The sequence below is a fragment of the Choloepus didactylus genome, chromosome 12 (assembly GCF_015220235.1).
Source record: "Choloepus didactylus isolate mChoDid1 chromosome 12, mChoDid1.pri, whole genome shotgun sequence".
In the NCBI taxonomy this organism is placed as follows: Eukaryota; Metazoa; Chordata; class Mammalia; order Pilosa; family Megalonychidae; genus Choloepus; species Choloepus didactylus.
This window is the reverse complement of record NC_051318.1, coordinates 36,493,543-36,511,378: the sequence shown is the minus strand read 5'-3', so window position 1 is coordinate 36,511,378 and position 17,836 is coordinate 36,493,543. Positions and strand designations below refer to the sequence as shown.

At 37.6% G+C, this 17,836-nt stretch overlaps 1 protein-coding gene across 1 annotated transcript in view; it reads left to right on the top strand.

Moving 5' to 3' along the window:
• Positions 1–17,836, top strand: part of CLYBL (citramalyl-CoA lyase) — a 292,265-nt gene that overhangs the window by 154,715 nt on the left and 119,714 nt on the right. Inside the window, 1 exon segment of the mRNA XM_037800076.1 lies at positions 12,973–13,159. Coding sequence (XP_037656004.1) covers positions 12,973–13,159 — 187 coding nt within the window.

Here is a 17,836-nt window from a genome sequence, read left to right as displayed (position 1 = left end):
TATAGCTCCACCGATCAAGGACCACCCCGAATGGGTGGGGCCAAGCCTCCATGGGAACATCTCATCAAAATTATCACCGACAGCTGGGTGGGGCATACTCCAAGCAAATCCAACCAGCACCCAAGGGTCTGCCCCACACAAGACCACAAAGATAATGGCATTTGGGGGACACAATACATTGAAACCGGCACACCTGGTGTAAAACCCACTTGATTATGGTGTATAATTGTTTTAATGTGCTGTTGGATTCACTTTGCAAGTGTTTTATTGAGAATTTTTGCATCTATATTCATAAGAGAAATTGGTCTGTAATTTTCTTTTCTTGTATTATTTTTATGTGGCTTTGGTATTAGGGTGATGTTGGTCTCATAGAATGAGTTAGGGAGTGTTCACTCCAGTTCAAATTTTTGGAAGAGTTTGAGCAGGATTGGTATTAATTCTTCTTGGAATGATTGGTAGCATTCACCTAGGCCTTTCTTTGTTGGGAAGTTTTTGATGACTGATTCAATCTCTTTACTTGTAATTGGTCTGTGGAGGTCTTCTCTTTCTTCTAGAGTCAGTGTTAGTTGTCCCCATATTTCTAGGAATTTGTCTATTTCGTCTAAGTTGTCTAATTTCTTGGCATACAGTTGTTCATAGTATCGTCTTGTGATCCTTTTATTTCTGTGGGGTGATATCCTCTTTTCATTTCTGATTTTATTTGTGTCTTCTCTGTTTTTTTCTTTGTTAGTCTAGCTAAGGGTTTGTCAATTTTGTTGATCTTTTCAAAGAACCAGTTTTTTGGTTTTGTTAGTTCTTTCTATTTTTTTTTATTCTGAATTTCATGTATTTCTGCTCTAATCTTTATTTCTTTCCTTGTACTTGCACTGGGATTAGTTTGCTGTTCTTTTTTCTAGTTCCACCAGTTGTGAAGTTAGGGCTTTGATTTTAGCTCTTTCTTCTTTTTTAATGTAAGAATTTAGGGCTATAAATTTCCCTCTCAGCTCTGTGCTGCATCCCATAAGTTTTGATATGTTGTGTTCTCATTTTCATTCATCTCAAGATATTTACTGATTTCTCTTGAAATTTCTTCTTTGACCCACTGATTGTTTAAAAGAGTATTTTTGTTATTCAACCTCCATCTATTTGTGAATTGTCTATTTCTCCACCTGTAAATGATTTCTAATTTCATTCCATTATGATCAGAGAAGGTGCTTTGTATAATTCCAATCTTTTAAATTTTATTGAGCCTTGTTTTATGACCCAGCATATGGTCTATCCTGAAGAATGATCCATGTGCACTTGAGAAAAATGTATATCCTGATGTTTTGGGGGTACAATGTTCTGTACATTCTGTTAGGTCTAGTTCATTTATCATATTATTCAAGTTCTCTTGTTTCTTTACTGATCCTCCATCTAGATGTTTTATCTATTGATGAAAGTGGTGTATTGAAGTCTCCAACTATTATTGTAGAGGTATCTATTTCTCCCTTCAGTTTTTTTTTTTGTCAGTTTTATTGGTCCATATATCTGAATTCATTATACAAATCTTTCAAAATAACTACATATTACAAGAATAGCTTACAATTCAGCTCTGATTGCACAAATACATGACACAGGAAACCATTTTTACAAATACATGTTTTCTTATAAGAATAATTTAATAAAGAAAATAAGTGTTTATATATCTTACAGCAAATTTATGCAATTTCTTTATCCCATTCAGTCAACCATCATTTCAGGTTTCTATTTACAGTGTGTGCATCATATCCAATAAATCAAATTACAATCTGCTGCTTCTAATGTTCGACTACTATTGAGATTTACACGTTAAGAGTTGTTAAGTCTCTTTTTTCTAATTTTACTGGTCTGAAAGAATTCATGTGATCAGGCTAGGAGAGGTTATTTAAATAATATTCCTTTTGAAATATAACTTTTATCAGGTTAATAATTATGTTTGGTCAATGACCTTTTTCACTTCTCACCTGTGCTAGACCAGCTGGTAGTCTTACCCACACCATATCAAGCAGAAAGAGTAAAGTCTTTACATTCTAAATTGCAAAAATGAAATGCTAGAAAACAAGAGTTAAATAGAAATATTAAGAATGCTAGAACATTTGCTATTGATTAGAATAGGGAACACTTTTAAATTCAAGGTCTCTCCCAAGTTGAAGAGATGAAGTGTAAGGATGTGGCAGTAGTTTTATAAAACATCAAAAAACTGAAAAACATTAATTACTTAGGTCAGTGGTATATCATTTTCAAAATGCCATAGGATCCAAAATATTGGACTCAGTGGCCAACTAAACTCAACACTTGACATTCTTATGTTGTGGCTTTGGTGAAGTGCCCCTTTTATTAATATATAGTGTCCTTCTTTGTCTCTTATAGCAACTTTTGACTTAATGTCTATTGTGTCTGATATTAGTATAGCTACTCCAGCTGTTTTTGTTTTTTTTTTTTAAACTTTTTTTTATTATCACTTTTTTTATTGTGATTGTTCACATACTATACAATTATCCAAAGATCCAAAGTTTACAGTCAGTTGCCCCCAGTACCATCATACAGCTGTGCATCCATCACCACAATTAATTTTTTTCAATTTTTAGAACATTTTCATTACTCCAGAAAAGAAATAAAGACAAAAAAAAGGAAACTCAAATCCTCCCATACCCCTAACCATCCGCCTTCCATTGTTGACTCATAGTATTGGTATAGTACATTTGTTACTGTTTATGAGAGAACATTGAAATACTACTAACTGTAGTATATAGTTTGCAATAGGTATATGTTTTTTTCCTATATGCCCCTCTATTATTAACTTCTAGTTGTAGTGTCATGCATTTGTTCTGGTTCTTGAAAGAGATTTCTAATAGTTGTACAGTTAATCACATACATTGCCCACTACAAGGTTCATTGTTTTATACATTGCCATCTTTTAATCTCCAATTTTCCTTCTGGTGACATACATGACTCTGAGCTTCCCCTTTCCACCCCATTCACACACCATTCAGCACTGTTAGTTATTCTCACAACGTGCTACCATCACCTCTGTTCATTTCCAAACATTTAAGTTCACCCTAGTTGAACATTCTGCTCATAATAGGCAACTGCTCCCATTCTTTAGCTTCATTCTATATTCTGGTAACTTATATTTCAGGTCTATGAGTTTACAAATTATAATTAGTTCCTATCAGTGAGACCCTGCAATATTTGTCCTTATGTGTCTAGCTTATTTCACTCAGTATATTGCCCTCAAGGTTTCTTCATCAACCCATTTTTTTTAAGATGGTTTTGTTCACACTCCATACATTCCATCCTAAGTAGACAATCGATGTTTCCCTGTATAGTCACATTTTATGTGTTCACCACCCTCATCACTATCTATATAAGGACATCTCCATTTCTTCCACAAAGCAGGAGGAAGAGTCAAAGAAGGGAGAGAGGCAAAAGAAAAAGAAAAAAGAAAGAGAAAGAAAAATAAAACAAAAACATGACACTAGGAAGCAGCAAAAGGAAAGATAATCTTAGACTAAAGCAGAATAAAGAGTCAGACATTACCAATGCCAACAGTCCCATACCCCTCCCTTATGCCCCCCTCTTATATGCATTTAGCCTTGATATATTGCCTTTGTTACATTAAAGGAAGCACAATACAATGTTTCTGTTAATTATAGTCTCTAGTTTACATTGATTGTATTTTCCCCCAGTACCTCCCTATTTTTAATACCTTGAAAGGTTGACATTCATTTGTTCTCCCTCATGAAAAAACTTATTTGTACATTTTATCACAATTGTTGAGCACTCTAGGTTTCACTGAGTTATACAGTCCCAGTCTTTATCTCTCCTCTTTTCTTCTGGTGTCCCACATGCTCCTAACCTTCCTCTTTCAGCCATACTCACAGTCATCTTTGTTCAGTGTACTTACATTGCTGTGCTACCATCACCCAAAATTGTGTTCCAAACTTCTCACTCCTGTCTTTTCCTATCTGTCTGTAGTGCTCCTTTTAGTATTTCCTGTACAGCAGGTATCTTGTTCACAAACTCTGTCATTGTCTGTTTGTCAGAGAATATTTCTAACTCTCCCTCATATTTTTTAATTCATTTTATTGAGATATATTCACATATCATGCAGTCATACAAATCATACATTCGATTGTTCACAGCACCATGACATAGTTGTGCATTCATCACCAAAATCAATCCCTGACACCTTCATTACCACACACACACAAATAACAATAATAATTAAAGTGAAAAAGAGCAATTAAAGTAAAAAAGAACACTGGGTGCCTTTGTTTGTTTCTTTGTTTGTTTCCTTTCCCCATTTTTCTACTCATCCATCCATAAACTAGACAAAGGGGAGTGTGGTCCATATGGCTTTCCCAATCACATTGTCACCCCTCATAAGCTACATTTTTATATAATCGTGTTCAAGATTCATGGGTTCTGGGTTGTAGTTTGATAGTTTCAGGTATCTACCACCAGCTACCCCAATTCATTAGAACCTAAAAAGGGTTATCTATATTGTGCATAAGAGTGCCCACCAGAGTGACCTCTCGGCTCCTTTTGGAATCTCTCTGCCACCGAAGCTTATTTCATTTCCTTTCACTTCCCCCTTTCGGTCAAGAAGATGTTCTCCATCCCACGATGCCGGGTCTACATTCCTCCCCGGAACTTTCCCTCATATTTGAAGGACGGTTTTCCCAGATGTAGGGTTCTTGGTTGGCAGTTTTTCTCTTTCAGTTTCTTAAATATATCACTCCACTTCCTTCTTGCTTCCATGGTTTCTGCTGAGAAGTCTGCATATAGTCTTACTAAGCTTCCTTTGTATGTGATGGATCGCTTTTCTCTTGCTGCTTTCAGGATTCTCTTTGTCTTTAATGTTTGATAATCTGATTATTAAGTGTCTTGGCATAGGCCTATTCAGGTGTATTCTGTTTGGGGTATGCTGTGCTTTTTGGATCTGTAATTTTATGTCTTTCATAAGAGACGGGAAATTTTCATTATTTCCTCCATTGTTTCTGCCCCTTTTCCCTTCTCTTCTTCTTCTGGGACACCCATGACATGTACATTCCTGCATTTTGTTTTGTCATTCAATTTCCAGAGATGTTGCTCATATTTTTCCATTCTTTTCTCTATCTGTTATTTTGTGTGTAGGCTTTCAGTTGTCCTGTTCTCCAGTTCCTGAGTTTTTCTTCTGCCTCTTGAGATCTGCTGTTGTATGTTTCCATTGTGTCTTTTGTCACCATAGATTCTGCCAGTTGGTTTTTTGAACTTTCGATTTCTGCCTTATGTATGCCCAGTGTTTTCTTCATAGCCTTTATCTCTTTTGCCATATCTTCTCTAAACTTTTTGAATTGATTTAGCATTAGTTGTTTCAATTCCTGTATCTCAGTTGAAGTGTAAGTTTGTTCCTTTGACTGGACCATAACTTCGTTTTTCTTAGTGTAGGTTGTAGTTTTCTGTTGTCTAGGCATCTGGTTTCCTTGGTGTGCCAGTTTGAATGTATTATGTCCCCCAGAAAAAGCCAGATTCTTTGAAGTGATCTTGTGGGGCAGACATATTAGTGGGGATTAAGTTGGAATGTTTGGATAAGGTTGTTTCCATGGAAATGCAGCCCACCCAACTGTGGGTGATAACTCTGATTGGATAATTTCCATGGAAATGCAGCCCACCCAACTGTGGGTGATAACTCTGATTGGATAATTTCCATGGAGGTGTGGCCCCACCCATTCAGCATGGACCTTGATTAGTTTACTGGAGCATTATAAACTCAGAAGGAGTGAGCTTGCTACAGCCAAGAGGGACACTTTGAAGAATGCACATAAGCTGAGAGAGAAGCTGACATTTTGAAGATGGCCATTGAAAGCAGACTCTTGCTCTGGAGAAGCTAAGAGAGGACAAACACCCCAAGAGCAACTAAGAGTGACATTTTTGAGGCACTGCAGCCTAGAGAGGAATGTCCTGGGAGAAAGCCATTTTGAAACCGGAACTTTGGAGCAGATGCCAGCCTCGTGTCTTCCTAGCTAACAGAGGTTCTCCGGACACCATTGGTCATCCTCCAGTGAAGGTACCTGATTGCTCATGTGTTACCTTGGACACTTTATGGCCTTCAGACTGTAACTGTGTAATCAAATAAATCCCCTTTTATAAAGCCAAATCCATCTCTGGTGTTTTGCATTCTGGCAGCATTAGCAAACTAGAACACTTGGTTACCCCAATCAGGTTTTCCCAGACCAGAACAGGCTCAAGTCCCAGAAGGAAGAAATAATCAGTATCCGGTTTCCCTGACAGCGTGTCTTAGAAAATTGACGTACTCCAGCTGTTCTTTAGTTACTGTTTGCATGGAATATTTTTTTTCAACCTTTCACTTTCAGCCTTTTTGTGTCTTTGAGTCTAAGGCGAGTTTCTTGTAAGCAACATATAGCTGGATCATGCTTTTTTATACATTCTGCCAATCTGTCTTTTGACTGGGGAATTTAATCCATTAACATTTAGTGCTATTGCTGTAAAGGCAGTACTTCAACCACTTTGTTCTTTAGTTTTTATATAATATATCTGTTTTTTTGGTATCTCTTTTCCTTTATGCTACCTCCTTTTCTGTTTAGTTGATCTTCTGTGATGTATCTGACTGGTCCTTCCTCATTCTGTTTTTATATATTTTTAACATACATTCTTTTTGGTTATGTTGGGGTTTGCATTACACAAGCTACATTTATAACCTACTAATTTGAAAAGATACAGCTTACTAGCTGTTCTAGTTTGCTAATGCTATCAGAATGCAGAACACCAGAGATGGATTGGCTTTTATAAAAGGGGGTTTATTTGGTCACACAGTTGCAGTCTTAAGGCCATAAAGTGTCCAGGGTAACACATCAGCAATCGGGTACCTTCACTGGAGGATGGCCAATGGTGTCCAGAAAACCTCTGTTAGCTGAAGGCACGTGGCTGGCATCTGCTCCAAAGTTCTGGTTTCAAAACGGCTTTCTCCCAGGATGTTCCTCTCTAGGCTGCAGTTCCTCAAAAATGTCACACTTAGTTGCAATTGGGGTATTTGTCTTCTCTTAGCTTCTCTGGAGCAAGAGTCTGCTTTCAATGGCCGTCTTCAAACTGTCTCTCATCTGCAGCTCCTGTGCTTTCTTCAAAGTGTCCCTCTTGGTTGTAGCTCCTCTTCAAAATGTCACTCTCAGCTGCACTGAGTTTCCTCTGCCCGTCAGCTCATTTATATGGCTCCACTGATCAAGGCTCACCCTGAATGGGTGGGGCCACGCCTCCATGGAAATATCTCATCAGAGTTATCACGTACAGTTGGGTGGGGTGCATTTCCATGCAAATCTAATCAGCACCAAAACATCTGCCCCAGAAGACTGCATCAAAGAATATGGCTTTTTCTGGGGGACATAATACATTCAAACCGGCACACTAGCTTACCTTCAGTAGCTTACACATTCTCTACTCCCATATCTCACTGTTTCCCCTCTTTATGTTGATTTTGTCCCACTTTATCACATTATATTTTGCATGTCCATTGTCAGGAAATACACATTTTTCTTGTTCAATTGTATTCTGACTCTTATAGGAATTAGAGTAGAGTTGTATATTGAGGATACAGTATTATTGGGTTTTACACTTACCCTTTTAGTTATTGTGCCAGTTTGAATGTATTGTGTCCCCCCAAACGCCATTATCTTTGATGTATGGGCAGATGTTATCAGGTGTTGATTAGATTGTAATTCTTGAGTGTTTTCTTTGGAATGCGCCCTACCCAGCTGTGGGTGATGACTCTGATTGGATAATTTCCATGGAGGTGTTTCTCCGCCCATTCAGGGTGGGTCTAAGTTGAGTCACTGGAGCCATATAAATGAGCTGACTTACAAAGGGAACTCAGTGCAGCTGTGAGTGACATTTTGAAGAGGAGCTACAGCCAAGAGGACACTTTGAAGAATGCACAGAAGCTGAGAGAGTTGCTGCAGAGATGAGAAGACAGTTTGAAGATGGCTGTTGAAAGCAGACTCTTGCTCCAGAGAAGCTAAGAGAGGACAAAACACCCCAAGAGCAACTAAGAGTGACATTTTTGAGGAACTGCAGCCTAGAGAGGAACATCCTGGGAGAAAGCAATTTTGAAACCAGAACCTTGGAGCAGACGCCAGCCATGTGGCTTCCCAGCTAACAGAGATTTTCCAAACACCATTGGCCATCCTCCAGTGAAGGTACCCTTTGTTGATGGACACTTTATGGCCTTAAGACTGTAACTTTGTAACCAAATAAACCCCCTTTTATAAAAGTCAATCCATCTCTGGTGTTTTACATTCCAGCAACATTAGCAAACTAAAACAGTTACCATTACTGATGATCTTCATTTGTTCACACTTCTCTGAGCCACTTTCCATTGTCGTTTCCTTTCAACCTGCAGAATTCCCTTTAGTACTTCTTGTAGGGAAGGTCTTTTGTTGATGAACTTTCTCAGTTTCTGTTTATCTGTTAATATTTTAAACTCTATCTCATTTTTGAAGGGCAGTTTTGCCAGATAAAGAATTTTGGGCTGGCAGTTTTTCTCTTTCAGTACCTTAAATATATCATACCACTGCTTTCTTGCCTCCATAGTTTCTGATGAGAACTTGGCACTTATTGTTGTTGAGGATACCTTGTATGTGATAAATTGCTTTTCTCTTGCTGCTTTCAGAATTCTCTCTTTATCTTTGGCATTTGACATTCTGATTAGTATGTGTGTTAGAGTACATCTATTAGAATTTATTCTGTTTATAGTAGGTTGTGCTTCTTAGACATGTATATTCTTTTCTTTCATAAAAGTTGAGAAAGTTTCAGCCTTTATTTCCTCAAATATTCTTTCTACCCCTTTTCCCTTTTCTTCTCTTTCTGGGACACCCATGGCGCATTTGTATGTGCAACTTCATGCTGTTACTCAACTCCCTGAGACACTGCTCAGTTTTTTCTATTCCTTTCTCTATCTATTCTTTTGACTGTTAAGAGTTCGATTGTCCTGTCTTCTAGTTTGCTGATTCTTTCTTCTGCCTGTTCAAATCTGCTGTTGTATGCCTCTAGTGTATTTTTAATCTCTGCCCTTGTGCCTTTCATCCCCATAATTTCTGTTATGCTTCTTTTTATAATTTCAGATTCTTTTTTAGCCTCACACATTGTCTTTGTAATATCCTTTATCTATGTATACATATTTTCCTTCCATCTCCTTGAATTGATTTAGGAGATTTGTTTGAGCTTCTTTGATTAATTGTTCCAAATTTTGTGTCTCCTATGAAGTTTTAATTTGTTCCCTTGACTGAGCATAATTCCTTGTTTCTTAGTATGACTTGTAATTTTTTGCTTATTTCTGAGCATCTGATTATCATGATCAGTTAACTCTGAAGGTCAGTTTCTCCCTCTTGTCTAAGGTTTTATTGTTGTTTGGCTTTGAGGTTAAGGCTCTTCTTTGATGCTTGTTTCAACCTCATTCCAGACCTCTAGAATAGCCCAAGTTGAACTGATCAGATTTTCTCATCTCTTCTTAATCTGATTCTTGCCCTGGATATGCAGTACACTTTTTAAGATTTTCCTTTTTGGGTAGTTTTTTCACCTACAGGAGAAAAATTCCTTTCCTCTGCTCCTTCTCTGGGAATCTTGATCTGTTCTGTTTGTTTTTGTGCAGAATTTTCTTCCTAGCTCCTATCACTTGTTTAAATTCTCTCCTTCACTCAGTGCCCCATTTTCCTTAGACTTTTTGGTTCTGGGACCCTCCTGTCTTACAGCAGTTCAGTTTAACACACACACACTTTTTGTTTGTTTGTTTGTTTGTCTTATGAGGCTTTTCTGTCTCATATTTCTTTCCTGTTAGGGTATCCCAACCTGGGGAGCCAGGACAGGGTCAATCCAGAAAGGTGGGTCACTCCTGATGAAATGTGCATTCTGCATATAGGTTATCCAGTCAAGAGTACAGGATTGAGTGAGTGCACCACTTGGACAGCCTCCATTCTACCATGGTCTCTCTTTTCCCTGCTGCCCTGGGGCCCTTTTTTTTATAGCACTCCTCAGCAGCTTGTGTTCTACCCTGGGTCTCTGTGGACTTTTTGCCTGGGTATGCGTGGGGTTCTACCTCACTGCTGCGAGTGGCTTTATATTCTGAGTCCTGGTGGGAGGTGGCAGGGATTGGGTCATGCCTCTGAGCAACTCCCAAGCTGCATGTGACTGAGTGATGAGAGGGGAACAGGAGCGGATTGCTGGGTCTGGGATAAAAGTTTCCTACCCTGATATTTTTCTCTTTCTTTGATTCAGCATTTGTGGAGTCCTTCTCCAGATTCTACTGTCCTCCAGAGTTCTAAGCAACTGGGATTTGTCCTTTTATTAGCTGAATTTCTGAGGAGGTTTTCTCAGGGGATGTCTTACATTGCCATGTTAATTACTTCACCTTTGGGATTGCACTTTTTGTGCAGTTGTTTCACCTCCAGGAGAAAGCTTCCTTTCCTCTGTTCCTTCTCCGGGGATCTTAATCTGTTCTTTGTGTTTTTGTGCAGAATATTTTCCCTGGCTCCTATGATATATTTAAATTCCCTCTTTCACTCAGTTACCCCTTTTCCTTACACTTTTCGTCCTATCTTGCAGTAGTTCAGTCCCCACCCCCCTTTTTTTCTGTGAGGCTTTTATGCCTTTGGTTTCTTATCCATTGGGGTATCCCATCCTGGGGAGGCAGATGGGATCAGTTCAGAAATGTGGGCAATCCAGAAAAGTCCATTTTGCATTTTAAGTGGTCCAGCCAACAGAACAGAATTGAATGTGCATACCTTTTGCCAACAGTCTGCTGTGGTCTCTCTCTTATTTTACCCCTGAGGACCATTTGTATGCAGCACGCAGCAGGACTCAGTGGCTTGTGTTCTGCCTAGGGTCTCTGTGGACTTGGGTCTCTGTGCCTGGATACGCACGAGGTTCTAACTTGCTGCTGTGAGTGGCTCTATATTTGCATACACGGTAGGAGGGACTTGGGACGTCCTGCCTTGGCATGACTCCCAAGCTGCACAGGACCGAGTGAGGGGGAGAGATCCAGACTGATGGATCTAGGACAGAAATTTCCTACCTGGTCTTGGAGACTATTTTTCTTTGTCTTTGATTCAGCATTTGTGGAATCCTTCTCCAGTCTCTATAACCCTCCAGAGTTCTAAACAAGTGGGATTTGTTCTTTTATTTGCTGATTCTAGTGGGGAGACTTTTCCAGGGGATGTCTTACATCGCCATGTTGATGATGTTACTCAACGTGTATGCTTTTCAAAGTCATACCTCGCACAGCACAATGCTTGTGTTGTAGAAAAGTACAACTCAAGTTTTAGAGTTTGTTAAGGCTGTTGTTGCAGGAAGGAATGAAAAGGTTTACAAAAACTGAAGCTCTTTGATAGCTTGTTAGACCCTAAAAGAGACAGTGGCTTTTCTTGAGATAAAGTCACAAGGAATGCCAATCATGGAAAAATATTACGACTCCATAAAATATTTGGTGGCATTAACTTAGGATAACTAATAAGTGTCCAGAGCTGTTGTGAATGAGATGATGAAAAAGTTGGGATGGTAGTACAATATTTTGAATATAATTAATGCCACTGAATTGTAAACTTGAAAGTGGCTGAAATGGGAAATTTTGAGTTGTATATATGTTACTACAATAAAAACATTAGAAAGAATAAAAGAAAGAAAGAAAAAGAAAAATAAAAAGAAGGAAAGGCCTTTTGTGAAGGGTGCAGCTCGCTTGCTTTTGAAAAGGATGATGCTGTTTATCTAGGAGAAGTAGAACATTGGGGTGTTACCAGTATGCTAAGGCTTTAACTGGAAGGCTGGCTTCATGAGTGTGCAGCCTGTGCAGTCGCTCACAACCCTGCACTAAGAAGTGTCCCACACTTGAGTTAATGTTTTCTAACAGCGTCTTGAAATTCCTAATAATTTTTGAACACAGGGCTCCCATTTTCATTTTGCACTGAGCCCTGCAAATTCTGTAGCTGGCCCTAATTATGGGGGCTGATTTTATCTTCTTTTATCATATCTTGTGGCCCAAAACTTCATTTTCACAGGACCAAACTATAGAGCAGATTACCAGCAAATGCAGTGGTTAGCAAGAGGAGTTTCCAGTCATCTCCTCCCATTTGCACAGGAGGCTAAACTTAGGAAAAAGAAAAGCACAGCTTCAGAGCAGGCAGGGACTATTGACAACTAGAGTTTCTCCGTTAATAACAGCAGCAACTGCTACTACTCCTGCTATGCCCACCACCACATCAAGCTCATATTTGCCAAGCTCTGGCCAAGTGTTTTATATGCATTATTTCCTTTAATTTTCCCAACAACCTCAAAATCAGTATTATTTTTATAGATGAGGAATCTAAAGTTCCCAATAATTGAGTTGCTCACAATTACAGAGCTAACAATGATCTTTTCCCATTCTCTGTCTTTTACTACTTGCTTAAGAGGTGACCAACCCATCCTTGTCCATTGTTAAAATTGAAATTGAATCCCTGATTTACCTCTTAAAAAGACTCATTGTCAGGGAAAAGGCCATGCACTAATCCTCACCTAGATGGTTTATATTCTATATTTTACTTTCATATAATTGTAGATAGTATCATTATTTAGTATCTTTTGGATATAAATTTCTTTCCTTTTTCTCCTTGGATGTTCTCTGGACAGTATACTAATATTGGAAGTGTTTCTCCAGGAAGAAATAGGTACCTCCTCCTTCTCTTGGAAGATTGTGTTAATAAATAGTACCGTATATATTTTAAACCTTAGCCAAGAATGACTTCTTGTTTATTGTTTTCTTTTGTTATTGTTTTCCTAGTTTTTATATGTGATTGTGTTCTGCCATAATTAAAAAAGTTTACCCAGATTTTCTATTTTAATTTTGCTTTAACATAATTATATTTTAATTTTGCTTTAATATAAGTATTTTCAAGAGTTTGTAAATAAATAAATTCTGTTCTGCACTAACCCCAGTTATGTCTCCTGCAGGAAAGGGTCTCTGGCAGCTGATGTTTCCAGGCTTGGATATAGTTCCTCATCCAATCACAAGTATATTCCCCGGAGGGCAGTGCTCTATGTACCTGGAAATGACGAAAAGAAAATAAAGAAGATTCCATCCCTGAATGTAGATTGTGCAGTGCTCGACTGTGAGGATGGTGTGGCTGTCAACAAAAAGGTAATGGCATTTTCCCTTAGGACGGGAAAAGAAATGACATTGAAATTTGGTGTTCTCTCACTAGCATTTCTTACTATTGAAAAGATTCCACCATATTCATTTTTTGCTGATTATAAATATGTTTTGGACTCAGCTTTCCTATGAGTTCTGAATGTGTCTCTTTTCTCCAAGAGAAAGGAAGAATACAACCAAAATATATTTTAAACTCATGACCTTCGTTTTATGTGACCCTGTGAGTGTATAGATAAAAAAAGATAGACACACAATCAATTTTGATAATACTTGCCACTTTTGGTAAATGAGTTAAATAATCCTAGAATTATGGTATAAATTTTTCAGACCAATAATAATGCAATTAGGAATTCATTTCTTCATTTTTATCACCAGATATATTAAATAGTGGCCTTATCTCATCTGGGATAAGTGCCAAGAAAATAAGATACTCTTCTATGGATAAATCACTATTTTCCTTATAATTAAAGGAAAACTACACACAGAAGCTTAGGGTTGCAGGTCTGGATGATTCCCTCACCAGAGAAACAAGCATTAGAAAATATCTAATTTGTAAATAGGCACAAAAGTTTCTCAATGGGTATTGGAATAATGGGTGCTTTTGGTTTCATTTTGTTTTGCCTATCTTCATTTTCTATTACCTATTTTGTTTTGTAATGAACATGGATTTGTTCATTATTTAAGTGAAATTTGTAAAATATTATAGTAACAATTTGTGTTTGTATTGAACTATTTTAGGTAACACTATGCTTTCACTCCACCTTTATCCAGTCGCTAGACAGCGAGGTTGGGCTGGGAATGGATTATGGGGCTGGGGGCAGAGGGAATTGACCATCTGGATTTCTACCTATTCTATTAGTTTCTTGTCCCAGGTGAGCTGAAAGAGCATGGCTGTACTGTATAATGTTCTTGATTAATTGCTTTCCTTGGAGATTCTAACAAACAAATATTTACCTTTAAAAAAAAAAAGATTAATTTCCAGCACCTTCCCAATGGTCAAACCGAGGCTTTCCAAGTATTTGGAAAAGGATTAGAATAAGCATTTGGAATCTAAAGTGTCTATTCAACGTCTTTGGCATGTGCCAAGGAAAATACAATTAATCTTCTTTCTTCCAGAGATTAAGATAAACAGGACTTCTCTTGAAAGATATAATGTGATTCTAGTATGCTCCCTCCCAAAACTCATGTAGTGCACTGTAAGATTATATACTAAATAGTAATTCCAGTTCTTTGTGACCCAGGGCAATTCACTTTACTTCTTTACCTCAATTCCTTATCTATACTGTGAAGACAACAGTATCTTCTTTTGTCAGGGACAGGGATTATTCTGAGGAAAAAGTTGATAAAATGCCTGGGAGAACCTTGATTTCCTACAGGAAATTAGATAAATCCTGTAGTAATCATGATTAAAGGGGAGTTCATTTTGGCACATAGCACAGTGAGCCATTAAATGCCCTGATCAACTTCTAATTATATTTCTTCACACATCTTGAGTCTGTTTTCCCATAACCACCTGAGGATGTTTTCTACCACCCAAATAGGTTGGAAATATGGCCCATTCCAGCCCCATAGTTCCTTACTGTTCATCTGTGTTTCAAAGCTTATCTTTGTTCCCTAGCTACTAACAGTCCTGGCCCCTGAGTAGTAGCAGCTAAGCTACTGCTTTAAGGAAACTTAAGGAGGGGAAGGGAAGAGAAGAATTTAGTGATAGACAAGATGTGCCCACCGTTTTGGAGTATATTTCTAGACAGTGTCATCAAGACACTGAACACTGGCTTTAGCTGCTAGACACACTATTACGTGCATGCTGAATTTGAGTCAACTAAAATTCCCTTCCGTGTCTACAGAGTTCTGGTAAACCAGGCTAGTATTTGTAAACAACTTTTTTCTTAGTATCTCTATCCAGGACTTAATTTCAACTCATAGCCCTAGCCTGTCAGGATCCCACTAGGGACCTGAATTTTTATTTCATCACCCAGCATTTATTTCATCTGAGAATTTGACACACAAACTATATGAAAATTTAACAAGTTTCTAATAGAAATATTGGAAGACATTGGAGCCAAGTGCTGAACAAGCATGCCACTAAAATCATCTGCTCAGGTTTAACAAACATTTGTTTGGTTCTGACTAAATGCCAGTCACTGTTCTAAGGGCTTCAATTTGCACAACAACCTTATGAGGTAATAACATTATACTTATTTTACAGAGAGGAAAACTGAGGCAAAGAGAGGTCAGATTCATGAATCAATACCCTGAATATGGTTATTCAATCACCTAATTCTCCTAAAATCCAATATTTTCACAAGGATAGGAAATTTTATCATATACTTCTCAAAATGAAGACACATTCCTGATCAACCTGTCTAGAAATATTTTCTCCCTCCCTCTGCCTCCACCTTGCCAAAGATATGAGATTCGGTGAATGGGACTTTCTTAATGAACCCTTGTTAGTACGTGGTTGTTACCATCTTCTTTTGAAGTGCTGGAGATACAAAATTGATAACAACTATCATTTATTGGGTTTTCAATGTACCAGGTCCTATATTAAGTATGATGTGCTTTCTATATATTATCTCATTTAATCTTTACAGCAAATTTTTGAAATACATTTGAAGCCACATTGCCATTAAATGGCAGAACCAAGATTTGAATCTCCAAGAATTTTTCCCAGGAATCACCCTCCAGTTGAAATATAAGTATATGCTATAATCTACCTTTTCCCCTTTCTTGGAAAATGAGTCCCTCAGCTTTACTCTACCTTTTGTCACTTTTTGTGTTTTTTTGTAATTTCTCAAAGATTCTCTGTGTTCCTATCTGCACACTGTTTCAGTGTCCTAGAATTTTAATTCATTTAGCTCTAGAGGCTTCATTTGAAATATCAAGCTAATTCTGAAGCTTCTCATGTATCTCATATTCTTTTTTCTTTGACTTCACTGCTTAATCATGTTTTTTGTTTGAGTAGTATTCTTCTTGATGGAGGAGATAGAGCAGAAACCATTTTTAGTGAGTTTATTTCTTACTAACAAGAACTCCCTAATAAAACTCTCATTTCAGATTATTTATAGTTCTGCTAGATTGAAATATTATTGCCTAATTCAGCTCTCTTGGAATTATTAAAACTTAGTCATTTCATTTTATAGTTCACGTTATTTCCTTTTTTTTCATAGACTAATTCCATATTTTGTTTGGTTGACTCTCTATGGAGTATGGGCGTACAATGAAAACAATGAGAGTTTCCACAAAGCAGTTTATAAGTATATAATACCTTCGTGCAGGCTCTAATCCTGTCTTGCTAATCCAATTTGTGCTTAAGTAGCTCCTTCATGTCAAAGATGGCACTTACAGCTCACCTTCCAAAGCATGGATGATGAAAAGACTGCTTCCTCTCCCCTCTCATCTCCTCCTTTTCATTGTTAAATGCATGAGGAGAAGGGGTACTGTCTAAGCCACTGCTTGCTGGGCCAGAGTGAAAAAATGTCAAGTAACACACAGACTTCTGGTGAAACAGGATGACACTGGGTGAGGCCAAGAAGGTGGGAGTGGAGTAGGTCCAGGCAGGATTCCAGGGCTGCTGGTTTACTTGAGTAAATATTTGCTGAGTGGCTTCTCAACTAGGCATCATGGCAGGCAGGAGAGGCAACAAAGAGGGTTGAATGGTCCCAAACCTGGAGGAGTCACAAGCTGGTGGTGCGACAGGTGAAAGAGTAAATAATTATACTATAACAAGATAGGTCTATAAAAAAACAGGATACGATTTTTATTGTCAGTTGGTTCTAAGTATTTTTTAATTTCCATTTTGAGCTCTTGTTTGATCTATGGGTTACATAAGAGTACATCCCAAACTCTCTGTAGTGAAGAACCAGTTTGGTTATCTTTATTTGTCATTGTTGTTTTCTTTTCTTTTGTTACATTTCTAATGCATCATGGACCAATACTTTTGTCAAACGCAATAAAAATGAATTGCTAAAAAATTAAATGCTGCTTGGATGTCACAGCAATGTCAAGTGCTATTTCCAGTTCTTCCTCCCCAATTCTGTACTTACCTCATAGTGGCATTGTAAGAGTTTGTGGACAGAGTGGTTCACAGAACTACACTTTGAGTAGCACTGACTCAAAACTTTTAAATTTCCAAGTATGTGGAAGTTTAGTTATCCTTTTGTTACTGACCTGTAGCTCAGTCTGAATGTTGCTTATTCTCTGATATTAGTTGAGTCATACTTTATGGCTTTCTATAAGAGCCATTTGTGTAAATCTCCACGTGTGCTTTAGAAGAAACTATATTTTCTATTTACTAGATGCAGAGTTCTATACATTTTTCATAAGATCAAGTTTATTAATTCTGTTGTTCAGATGTCCAAATCGGTACTGATTTTCTTTTCTGCATTGATGTATCAATAATTGACAAAGAATTGTTGCTAATTTCTCCCTATAATTCTGTCAACTTTTGCTGCTGATATTTTGAGACTGTGTTGTTAGGTATATATAAATTTAAATTATTATATATTCCTGGTATATTGAATCATTTATTATTATGCACTGACCCTCTTCATCCCCTATAATGCTTTTTGCTTCAAAGTCCATGTATTAGAAAGTTAAATATTAATATAGCTATGTCAGCTTTCTTTAGGTTAGGATTTGTCCAGTATATCATTTTCATCCTTT